Here is a 12,881-nt window from a genome sequence, read left to right on the forward strand (position 1 = left end):
GCAGTTTAATCGGTTCAACTTTAATAAAAAATTGACTTAACTTAATCTCCTTATCTGTTTACTGAGAAAGTTCCTGCAACACCTCTAAAGTCCAACCCACGGTGACACAGGCTCCAAAACCCTGTAAACACATTTCCCCAGTTCAAACAACTCCACCCCAAAATAATAATCATTAAACATCCCCAGGGCCATAGACCCTATTTAATCAGTTAACTGCTAAATACATAACCCATTTCTACCCTTACCTTAACTTTGGAGTGATGTTTGGAAAACTCCAAAACACGATTCTGTTTTTCCGGGTTTTTAGAAACATGACCGCGACATATTTCTCCACAAAAATTGATTCATACGTAAAGTGTTTGTGGGACAAGATGGGAGTTGATTTCAGAACTTAGGCACCCCTTTGAGAAAATCAAAAGCGCAAGCGGTTCTTCAGTACAAATGTAAAAATGGGTTCATTTTGTGCTCATTCCGAATTTAATTTCGACAAAAACATCGGATCAAGTAGGTGGAACGAGACGCCGACGACCCGAAAGTTTCTACTTCAATTCCAATTTTTATTCTCTTACGCTTCCCGTTCGTACCGTTGCTCAGCTTACTCGTCTTCCCAACGTCAATTTCACCATCATCTTGAAAGGGATCCGGCCGGAAGGGGTACATAGCGGACCTGTATAATTACTCATTTCCGTCTCTGTTTCTGTTTCTGTTTCTGTTTTGTTTCGAGCTTTGTATCTGTATCTATTTCTGCCTCATCGCCCTCACGGTATTTCTGTTTTGTTCAACTTTTTTCTGCTCCACAAGGGCCTGTATTTTTCTGTGAAATTCAGATGAAGACACAGTGGGGTTCTGAAGTAATTTTCTTAAAATTTAAATTAAAATTAAAATTTAATTTATTTTTTAAAATAAACAGATTGGTTATTCGGAATTTTGATGGCGCGTTTGGAAATTCGGTTGATGTTGGGCTATCCCATTACGATTTCTTGTTCATTGAAGGGAAGAAAAATCTGTGGTTTTCATGAAACCAAGGGCTCATTAGAGCTTTCTCACCAAAAAATGAGCCAAAACAGCGTTATAGAATCCTTTGCTATCACTCTTAAAGTAAATGTTAGAAAAATGCGTTTCTGTCTCTGTTATGAGAAGGTTAGTGGAATTATCTGATGCTGTTCTTGTTATGAAAGAGTTAGTGGAATTATCACTCCATGACATTACTTAATTTGTATGGGCGATTATTTTTATTAAATCATCTGATGCTATGGCACAACCAAACCCTAACCCCACTACAACTGTTTTCTGGCGCATTATTAAACCCCTTTCCTTTTTTTTTTTTTTGGTTTATTTTTTTCATTTTGGCCCTTTCTTGTAGTTTCTCTCTTTGCAAATTAAATATTTATAGTTAACGGGTCATCCTACTTGCATTTATTCATAATGTAAATTTTAAACATTAATAATTCTTTTCTTGCAGGTATTTTTAGTTGAATTGTTTAGATATCCAATTTGATTATTGTATCTTAGAAACTTTTCGTCAGCTTCCTTGGTATACATATGGTAGTGGGATTAATTCCTTCCTGCCTTAGCTTGTCTCAACAATATGGTCATGCAAACCATCTTTCCAAACAAATCTCTCATCTGAAAGACAGAAGATGCATGAAAAGGGGTTGCAGTAGAAGACCTCAACTATTACCTTCTGCCTGTGAAGATTCAGTTGGCACACGTGTTTTTGTACTCTCCGACTTGCATACAGACTATGCAGAGAACATGACATGGGTGAAATGCTTATCAACTGTAAGACATAAGAAAGATATTCTCCTTGTTGCTGGTGATGTGGCTGAGACATACAAGGACTTCGTTTTGACTATGTCCCTTTTGAAGGACAGATTTGAATATGTCTTTTATGTACCTGGAAATCATGATCTTTGGTGCCGTCGAGAGGGAAAAGATTATGTAAGGAAGATTTATTGCTTGTAATCTTGTAGATTTGTACATACATGCATGCATATAGACATACATACCTATGAGCACTGCTTGCACGTGTGCATGTGCACATGCACACTCCTTTATTCCTGTGCTTATAAATGCTTATCATAGGCTTACATGCATATCTGAAGTTTCTAATAAATTTTTTAGTTTAAACTCTCTCCACCTGGTAGATTATCAGCTATTTAGAAGTTGGTCATTAGAGAGGTATATGTGTTGAATTTACCCAAATATTGAATAGCTTTGGTAGTGGAGTCATGAGTTTTCCATTGGGAAGGCAAAGTAGAGTCCATATAATTATGCCAAAAAACTCTGTTGAAGCTAATTTAATCATATGAAGATAATCTTAGACAAAAATAAACAAGAGAGGAAATACACTTTTGAAAATTAAAATAATGGAAAACGAGTGAAATCATATGAACATGTGTTATGAATGCTGTGCCACATGGTGGTTCAAGACATCCACACGCATTCTTCCTTTACCCTCAAGTTTTGCAAGGTTTTAATTTTTTTTTGCATGTAAAGATAAGATGCATGTTCCCTCCACAAGCCAAATACCTATTCGGAAGCCTGCTGCTAGCTTTGGAATGAATTGCACCCAGTGCTATTTTGAGGCCCAGATCCAGTTTTGTTCCCCCATCTTGTTCTTGTTAGCTCCTCAACTAGATCAATTGCCTGTCTAAGCATTTGTAAGTGCACCTCAATCATCCTTAGGGCCTGTTCCTTCCGTCAGTGTACCCTGAACAACAGCTGGACTTTGCTGCCCTGCACCCTAGAATATCTCCAAAGATTTCTTCTTGCCCTATAATTTGGTTGATTCCTCTTTTCTACCACTAAAGCAAGCCATTGAGCATCTTCTAGGTTGAAGAAATGGACTTGCTTCCATCTCATTTTCAGCCGTGTACTCTTCCTCGGGCAAGTTAATTGCAAAACCAGTGGGGAAAAATTGTTTCAGCGGTTCTTCTTTCATGTGCTCCACATGCTGATTTTATGCTTACTTTTCCAGGCATGCTGTTCTTCAACTCTCTTTCGCCATTGAAATGCAATACCATTCAGCATAAGCTTTAGAATCAGCGCCTTTTGATCATCGGCCATGGTTTCTGCCTGAAATATTTTTCCAAGTTGGCCTCCCAATTTTAATAATCTGAGCGTTGCATTTAACCATGGAAACTGCAACTTGACTCATTGAGGAGATGTGAGAGGAGTTCCATGTTACTGTAGAAGATTTACTAATCCAGAGTGATCTGAATGCCAAGATAAACTTGATGGTTCTAGCTATGGGAAATTCCAACTCTATGGGGATAAAGTGTGGAAGAACAAAGGTGCTAGAACCTCAAGCATATGGGGATGCATACGATGCTGAGTTGAAGAACTTCTTATTTGGCATGGAACAATAATTTTCACGGCGAGGACCATGGTTTTAAATTGTGGTAGCGGGTAGCGTAACGTAACGGAAACGGGTGTAACGGGAAGTAGGAGTAGCGGATGTTACATAACGGGAAACGGGTGTAACAGCTGTGAATTTTTTTGAAGCACGCACAACCTTGTGTATATTAGCGTACTTGCATGTTAAGCTTTTAGCCATTCTTAGAAAGGGTTTTAGTGTATTTTGGACCTTTAGTTTGAGTAACTAAGTTATTTAGTAAGGGCAACAAGTTTACATTTGTTTTAAACCATCATTGATAGAAAATTACGTGTGTGCGCGTATTTATACTTCTCATTGTTCTTATCTGTGATAAATTCTTATGTGTGCTAAATGAATTAATAAAATAAAATACATTATACACTCCATTAATCTATTAGACACATAAGACATACGAATAATATAAATACAAAATAGCTAGAAAAGAAAGAAGGTTGAAGTTGAAAAATAAAGAACATAAATATCACATTACTAATATTATTAAAAAAAAAAAACCCTAACAAGTTAGTATTTTGAAATTGTTAATTAATGCATCTATTGTGAGTATTTAAAGAAATAGTAAATTTTGTATCATTGTCATCCTCATTATAATCTTTTCCCCCTCTTGCCACTTGGTATATTGAGAATGATATATGAAAGAGAGAGAAAAAATGAGAAGAAAAAGTAAAAAATAAAATATTTTTTTGGTGTAACAGTCCTGTAGCGGTTACGTAGCGGCCTTTACGTAACGGTCACGGTCCGTAATGACCGCTACGGCCGTGATTTTTCTTCCCACCGATTTCACGGTGTGTAACGGTATTGGTAACCCAAAAAACCTTTACGTAACGGCGTTAAGTAACGGTTGCGGCCTTTATTTAAAACCATGGCGAGGACGCTCAGAGCAGGCGAAAGTATTCATTGCGATAATGTGCTTGAGTGGTGAGTAAGATGTGGTGGCGGACGGTGTGTAATTGATTGTTGGGCATAGTTGAAGAGAGAGGTCAAGACCCAATTATTTCCTGGGAATGTTGAGTACAATGCTCGGTGCAAATTACAAGATGTTAAACACATAGGTACAGTTATGTAGTACGTGAAACTTTTCTTTGCATTGATGTTGGATATTTGGGACATGTAAGAGAAACACAATTCTATTTTTTTGAGAGGTTGAAACTATGGGCAAGGGCAAAACTTCACTGACAAAGAGTTCAAGACTTGCCCACTGCACAAGTTGTTGCAGAAAGTTTGTCTAACTACGCTGAAAAGAATTCCACAATGTCTAAAGAGAGTGACATGTTTCCAATTGAAAGTTTTTTAAGAAGTGCAAACTCAAAAGTGAGGGTGCCGATACCAAGGCATCAACTTCAAAGGAAGCTTTGTCATCTCGGTCTTTTAACACATGCAGTGGTAAAGGTAAAATGACATACTTCTTATGACAAGGCCCTCATAGACTTGCTGATTGGCCTCACAAATCATTGCTTAATGCCTTGCAATTTTCTATCACAGAGGGGGCACAAAGAGATAATGAAGGCAGGGATGTATTTGAGTTGAGTCGAGTCGACACAGTAAAATATTTGAACTCGACTCAACTCAACTCGAAAATGTTAAGCGTGAAACTTGACTCAAATTCGATTGATCTCATAATTGTTAAATTCGGGTTTGACTCGGCTATAAGTTCATAAAACTCGAACTCGACTTGATTAAACTTGACTTGGTTATAAATTAATATTAAATACGTATATAAATATATATTTAATGTACATATAATATTAAATATATTTATAAAATATATATTATATGATATATATCATATAAAAATAAAAATATTAAAAGGCTTGATTAGGTTCGAAACTCGACTCAAGTACTATTACTAAGCTCAAACTCAACTTGTCAAAATACTCAAGTAGCTTGAACTCGACTCGAATTTGAGTAGAATCGAGTCGAGTTGAGATGTGTTAGGGAACGTGTAGAGTTCGAGTAGCTCGCGTGTAAGCTTGACTCACACCCCTAGATGAGGATGAGGAGGAAACCCCGAGGATGGCTATAATATGGTTACTCAACGGGTTGGAGAGGCAGGAAAAAGAACCAAATGTTCCCAAGCGAGAGGGTTAATTTTTGTGGATTTGTGGATCAATGGGAAGAACACCCGTGCTATAGTGGATACCGGGGCTACACATAATTTTGTCTAACAGGTGGAAGTGTAGAGACTCAACTTGAACTTGGAGAAGGATTGAAGATGCATGAAAGCAATTAACTTTGTAGCTTAGCCTACTTTGGGAGTAGCCGAGCAAGTAACTATGAAGCTTGAACAATGGTGGACATCAGAATTTCACCATGCCTATGGATGATTTCCAAGTGATACTTGGAATGAAATTCTTGAGGGTGACTAAGGCGGTATCAAAGTCATTTGCTTGTTCCCTTTGTTTGATGGGAGATCACTTGGAATGCAATTCTTGAGGGTGACTAAGGCGGTATCGAAGTCATTTGCTTGTTCCCTTTATTTGATGGGAGATCACTCTTGCATTGTGCAAGCCATTGTGAAGAAAACGGACCATGAGAAGCTTCTCTTGGCCACGTAGCTCAAGAAGAATTTGAGAAGGGGTGAGCTGACTTTTCTTGGCACATTGATGGTAGATGAAGAAGTAGGTTAAAAGTGGGTTCCTATTGCTGTCCAAACTGTGTTTGATGAATATAAAGTTGTGATGTTAGACAAGCTACCTCATTGCTTGCCTTTATGGCGGGGTGTGGGGCATGAGATCAAGTTGTTACCAGGGGTGAAGCCTTTTTCTAGAGGGCCAACGTCGGTTGGTACCTCCAAAGTTAGGTGGAGTTAGGAAGCAAGTTGATGAATTATTCGAAGCGGACTATATACATCCTTCCAATGCACTATTTGGAGGACTGGTGTTGCTTCAAAGAAAACATGATCGGAGCATGAGGTCTATGAGGACTACTATGCGTTCATAAAGGTGATTGTGCGTAGTACGTAACCAATTCCACTGATTGTTGTTTTGTTAATTAGCTAAATCATGCCAAGTGCTTCTACCAAACTTGATTTGTGGTTAGGCCACTATTAGGTAAGGACGACAGATGGCGATAAGTGGAAGACTACTTGTGTGATGCGGTATAGGTGCTTGGATTCTTGGTAATGCCCTTCAAGTTGACGAACGCGCCAACAAAATTTTGCATGTTAATGAACCAGGTGTTTCCTGAGTGCCTCAACAAGTTTGTCTTCGTATACTTGAATGACATTGTTGTCTACAGTTCTACTCTGGAGGAACATGAAGAGCATATACAGAAGGTGTTCGACAATCTCAAGGAGAATAGCCTTTATGTGAAGAAAGAGAAGTGCTATTTTCTTCACAGGAGCATCAAATTGCTTGGCCATGTGATCGAGCAAGGTCGTATTTTAGAGGATATGGAGAAGTTGAGAGCTATTCAAGAGTGGAAGATCCTAGCAATAGTGAAGGAGCTGCGTTCCTTTCTTGGATTAGCCAACTATTACCGCAAGTTTTTTTTTTTTGGGGGGGGGGGGGGGTGGGGTACCCAAGGAGAGCTGCCCCATTGACAGAACTGTTGAAGAAAGGTCATTGGTGGAGGTGGATGGAGGAGTTCTAGGGAGCCTTTGACAACATGAAGGAAGCCACGATGTAAGATCCGATACTTGATCTTCTAGACATCATGAAGACCTTTAAGGTACAAATAGATGCATCAGACTATGCCTTTTGTGGAATTTTGTTACATTATAGGCATTTTGTAGTGTATGAGAGTTGCAAGTTTGGTGAAACTAAGTGGAAGTACACAACTCAAGAGAAGGAGATGCTAGCGGTGATACATTGTCTTCATGTGTGGTGGTAGTACCTACTTGGGTTGAAGTTTGTGGTGAAAACTAATAACTCAGCCATAAGTAACTTCTTTAGACAACTAAAGTTACCACCCTTGCAAGCCTATTGGCAAGAATTACGTGGAGTTTGATTTCTCATTTGAGCACATGGAGGGACGAATGAACCAAGCTGCAAATGCACTGAGCAAAAAGGCCGAGCTTGTAGCCTTATAGATGCTAACACACTTGGCAGTAAGTAAGGTTACCACAACAATGTGCGAGCGCCTTCGAGAGAACCTTGTCAAAGATCCTATAGTCCAAAACCTCAAGAAGTTGGTGGAAGAGGGCAAAGCTTGCATGTTTTTGTTAGAAGATGGATTGTTGATGACACATGGTAATTGGATATTTGTGCCTCGAGCAGAAGACCTAAGGAAGACACTGTTAAGAGAGTGTCATGTGGGCAGGCCATCTAGGATGACATCATACTTTGGCATTGTTGAAGCAGAGGTACTATTGGCCACTCATGTGTGACGAGGTGATTTAGTATACCCAAACTTGTCTCACCTGCTAGCAAGACAAATGGAGAGGAAGAAGTTTCTAGAGCTATTGGAGCCTTTTCAAGTATCTACGAGACCATGGGAGAGTGTCTCACTTGACTTTATCACCGGTTTGCCCAAATTTGGAGACGCAGGGTCTATTCTTGTGGCTATAAACAAGTTTTTGAAGTATAGTACTTTCACAACTGCACCAAAGTACTGTTCGACAGAGGAGATGACACATTTGTTTTTCAAGCATATTGTGAAATATTGGGGTGTTCCCCAAGACATTGTTAGTGACTGAGACTCGAGATTCAGAGGGAATTTTAGGACAGAGCTGTGTAGAATCCTCAATTCATAGTTTGACATCTCCTTGGCTTAATTATGTTTCAACTCTTAAAAGAGCTCAACAATCAATAAGAGTCCTTTTTAAGTTTGTTATAGGCCAATAACCACAATTACCTCCCATAGTGGATGAGCCCCGTATAGAGGGAAGAGTTCGAGAGTATACATCTTAACCAACGAATGGAGACAAAATGTTGATATCGCTCGAGCTTACCTAGAGAAAGCTTCCATGTGGATGAAGAAGTTGGTGGATCAGCGGAGAAGACCACACTTCAACGTGGGTGACTTGGTGTTTTTTAGCTCCATCCATATTAGATCAAGTCACTACGAGGTTGAGATAGGTGATTATTTCACAAATATGAAAGACTACTCGCCATGTTGGCCAAAATCAAGACGGCTTCTTACAAGGTTAATCCTGTAGCTTGGATGAAAGTGCATCCTATCTTTCACTTTAGTTGCCTCAAGCCATTTAATGCCAACACTGAAGATCCAAACAGAAGTTAGTCAACCATAGCACCACTGAAGACAACATAACCTGATAGAAGAGTAGTTGAAGTCATCCTTATAGACAGAGTGTTCACATAATCAAGGAAGAAGCGACATGGGTTCTTAGTGAAGTGAAAAAGGCTTTGGAGACAAAGAAATCAACTGGATGTTGGTGGAAGCCATGGAACCATTCATGGACAAAGTTTAAGAGTGCTTAGCCTCAAAGTCTACAAGGATGTTGACTGCATAAGTGGGAGAGAATGTCATGAGCCAAGCTTGTTTAGGGAATTGTGCCACGTCCTTGTTTTTGGCACATGATTGGTCGTGATTCCATCTAAAATCTAATGGAGTCATTAGGCCTAGAAAAGAATTTATTTTCCGAAACCGTCATTCAAAAACATGTTAGGAACCATTTAAGAGTGAATATTTGTTGAGAAAACAAGATATGTTTATATTTCATAAAGCAACTAAAAACGTTTTACATTCAGTGACAAACTCTTTTCATTGGGCTGTACTTAACATGCAACATTTTTTCACTCCGTACTCTACATACATAACTTCCATCCAAATATATGCTTAGTATCCCTATTGTCTTCTCACCAACCAGCAATACATGTCAAAAATGGCAGTCTCTTAGAGAACAAGTGGAGCTCTCCTTTAGTTTGTACCTGAATTTTTTAAGGAATAGGGTGAGCAACCACAAGCTTAGTAGACATTCTTAATTCCCCCTCATTCAAATAAGGATTTTAATACTTAACACATGATTTCTTGCATAAATGCATAATTGTAAGGTGCATGAACACACCTTTTTTTTCAAAGAAATATGCATGAACACTCTTTATTCAAAGCAATTTGTTCATCTAAAGTTACCATCGCAAAACATCCAAATAGCATGCATTTATATATATATATATATATATATATTTCAATATAGCAGCATGGTCCCTTATCTCAAACAAGTGCCAAATTCCAGCTTGGTCGACCACTGCTTAGAGTGGAAATACTGACAAGTGCCAAATTCTAGCTTGGATAGCCACCGGTTAATGTGGAAATACCCTCCGGAGGTTTAGGGCCTTTCACCCAAGAGACACAATCCCTACTTGCTCAAATTCCACAACATCATAGCGACAACAACACATGGTACCATCTACTTCACATAATAACAATTCAACATATGCATAACAAGCTTTGAAATAGCAAGTAAAACCATCATCCTTACAAGATAAATATCTATCACGTGAAAATTTCCCAACTAAACAAGATATGCAACTATGATGACCAAAGAAAACATATATGCATTATGCGGTCATATCAAGTAGTTAGAGATAACAAGCTTAGATATTCCTTATTAGGATTCAACTTTGTGCAAGTTTCTACCCTATTTCCTTTGAATACCCAAAATCTCTTGGTGAATAAATGAAAATTAAGAACGCCTACATTATTTTTCAGCTTCGTCAAACTGAGTTTAAGTTTCCCTCTAAATTTCCTTTATTTTCTCCTGCTTTTCTCTGAATTTCCATGATTTTCTGCCGAGTTATCTCTGTCTCTCTATCTCTCTCTCCCTCCCTCTAGAATTGGGTTTACAGCAAGAGTTTGTGGCATTCTTTTCTGTGTTGAGGCTGCTGCTCTGCAGGGCTGGAAAGGTCAAGACAGCTGCTACTTGCTGCCAGTTGCTTGCCAAGTGTCTCCTAGGCTGAATATATGGCAGGACTGCAACGGCTGGTTGCAACAAGGGTCATGCAGTGCTGCCACCTAGGTGCCAGGTGTCAGCTGCTGGTTTTCAGAGCTGCCAGGTGGCTGCTGCTGGTTTGTTGTGCTGCCAGGTGCCACAACTGGATTCAGCATGCCCCATCCTATTTTTTTTTCTCTACCCCAAGTCTTATGTTATTTATGTTTTAGTATATCCCTTATAATTTTGTTTCATCTAGGCCCCTCCTACCACTAATAAGTCAAATTCCATTTGAGTTATTAGTTAATGGAACTCAATTAATGAATAATATGTCTAGTATGAACTTGTTTAATGCAAAACAAGGCAAGTCATGCTTATTTATCAAAGTAGTTTAAATTTACTGTGGCTTAAAAGGTATGGTTATCGCAACTCTCTCCCCCTTAAGAAATTTCATCCTCGAAATTTCATCCGACCTTAGGCTGCAAACAAATGAGGATATCTTTCGGCCATGCCAATTTTTGATTCCTAGGTTGCTTCTTCAATGCCATGGTGATGCCATAGTACCTTGACCAAAGGAATAACTTTTTTCCTCAAGACCCTTTCCTTTTTTTCAAGAATCTGGATTGGATTTTCTTCATAACTAACATCCTCACTCAACGGAATATTGGACCATTCAAGAACATGACTTGGATCTTGTTCATACTTTCGAAGCATCGAGATGTGGAAAACATCATGCATATGAGTTAATTTAGACGGCAACATCAATTTATATGTTGCTTTACCAACTTGCTTGACAATTGGAAATGGCCCATCATAACAAGGTTGTAGAACCCTTCTTCCCCAATCTAAAAATCTTTTTTTGAGGTGACACCCGTAGGAATACAAAATCTCCAACTTCTAATTCCAGTGGCCTTCTTCGTTTATTAACATAGCTCTTTTGTCGGCTTTGGGCTGCAAGGAGATGATTTCTAACTTGCTTAATCTTCTCAGTAGTTTCTTGAAAAAATTTTGGACCAAGCATTTGATTTTTTTTTTTTTTTTTTAAATTTCTGTTCAACACGCTAGTGATCTACAAGGTCTCCCATATAGAGCTTTATAAGGTGCCATATTTATACTTGATTGAAAACTATTGTTGGAGGCAAATTCTGCTAGGGGTGGATGCTCACTTCAACTCCCTTTGAAGTCTAGAATGCATGCCATTAACATACCCTATAAGATTTGAATTACCTTTTTGGATTAGCCATTTGTTTCAAGATGATAGGCAGTGATGAATTTTAATTGCGCCCATAGCCTTTTGGAAACTTTGCTAAAATTGTGTGGTAAATTTAAACTATTTGAAATTACTCAAATTAGCATGACTTGCTTTGTGTTGCATTAAAAAAGTTCATACTAGCCATGTTTTGTTAACTGATATTGGAAATTCCATTTGACTTGTTATTGGTGGGAGGGGCTTGGATGAAAGAAAATTATGAGGGATATGCTAAACATAAATAGCATAAGAGTTGGGGCAGTGAAGAAAGAAAAACAAGATGGGGCATTCTGAAACCAGGCGTGACATGTGGCAGTACTACAAACCAGCAGCAGCCACCTGGCAGCACTGAAAACCAGCAGCTGACACCTGGCACACAGGTGGTAGCCCTGCAGAACCCTTTTTGCAACCAGCTGCTGCAGTCCTGCCATGTTTTCAGCCAAGAAGGAGACACTTGTCAAGCAGCTGGCGGCGAGTAGCTGCTGTCTTGACCCTTCTAGCTTTGCAGAGCAATCTCAACACAGAAAAGAATGCCACAAACTCTAGCTGTAAACCCTAGTTCTAGAGAGAGAGAGAGAGAGAGAGAGAGAGAGAGAGAGAGATAACTCTGCAGAAAATCAAGGAAATTCAGAGAAAATCTGGGGAAAATATAGGAAATTTAGAGGGAAACTTAAACTCAGTTTGAAGAAGCTGAAAATTAATGTAAGCGTTCTTAACTTTCATTTATTCACCAAGGGATTTTGGGTATTCGAAGGAAATATGGGTAGAAACTTGCACAAAGTTGAATCCTAATACAGAAAATTTAAGGTTCTTATCTCTAATTACTTGATATGGCTGCATAATGCATATATGTTTTCTTTGGTCATCATAGTTGCATATCTTGTTTAGTTGGGAAATTTTTATGTGATAGATATTTATCTTGTAAGGATGATGGTTTTACTTGTTATTTCCAAGCTTGTGTATGCATATGTTGAATTTTTCTTGTGTGAAATAGATGGCATCATGTGTTGTTGTGGCTATGATATTGTGGAATTTGAGCAAGTAGGGATTGTGTCTCTTTTGGGTGAAAGACCCTAAACCTCTGGAGGGTATTTCTGCATTAAGCGGTGGCTAGCCAAGCTAGAATTTGGCACTTGGGTATTACTTTAAGCAGTGGTTGGCCAAGCTGGATTTTTGGCACTTGTTTGAGATAAACTGTGCACTTAGTAGGGACAGTGTTGCTAATTGCTATGTTGAAAAGAAATGTGTAAATGTGTGCTATTTGGATGTTTTGTGATGGTAACTTTAGATGAACAATTTGCTTTGAATAAAGAGTATGTTGATGCATATTTCTTTGAATAAAGAGTGTGTTCATGCACCTTATGATTATGTATGCATGTAAGGAATCATGTGTTAAGTATTAA

The 12,881-nt window shown here is 38.6% G+C and overlaps 1 protein-coding gene across 7 annotated transcripts in view; it reads left to right on the forward strand.

Moving 5' to 3' along the window:
- The first annotated feature begins 259 nt into the window (after positions 1 to 259).
- Positions 260 to 12,881, forward strand: part of LOC131158103 (uncharacterized) — a 74,598-nt gene continuing 61,976 nt past the window's right edge. For 2 of the 7 annotated variants that reach the window (XM_058112710.1, XM_058112708.1), the window contains exons 1-2: positions 335 to 654; positions 1,463 to 1,941. In XM_058112710.1, coding sequence (XP_057968693.1) covers positions 1,543 to 1,941 — 399 coding nt within the window. In that variant the 5' untranslated portion in view covers positions 335 to 654; positions 1,463 to 1,542. Of the gene's footprint in view, positions 670 to 1,462; positions 1,942 to 12,881 lie in introns of all 7 variants that reach the window. The other 5 variants (XM_058112709.1, XM_058112707.1, XM_058112705.1 and 2 more) reach the window with 4 other exon arrangements.

The sequence above is a fragment of the Malania oleifera genome, chromosome 6 (assembly GCF_029873635.1).
Source record: "Malania oleifera isolate guangnan ecotype guangnan chromosome 6, ASM2987363v1, whole genome shotgun sequence".
Taxonomy (NCBI): domain Eukaryota; kingdom Viridiplantae; phylum Streptophyta; class Magnoliopsida; order Santalales; family Ximeniaceae; genus Malania; species Malania oleifera.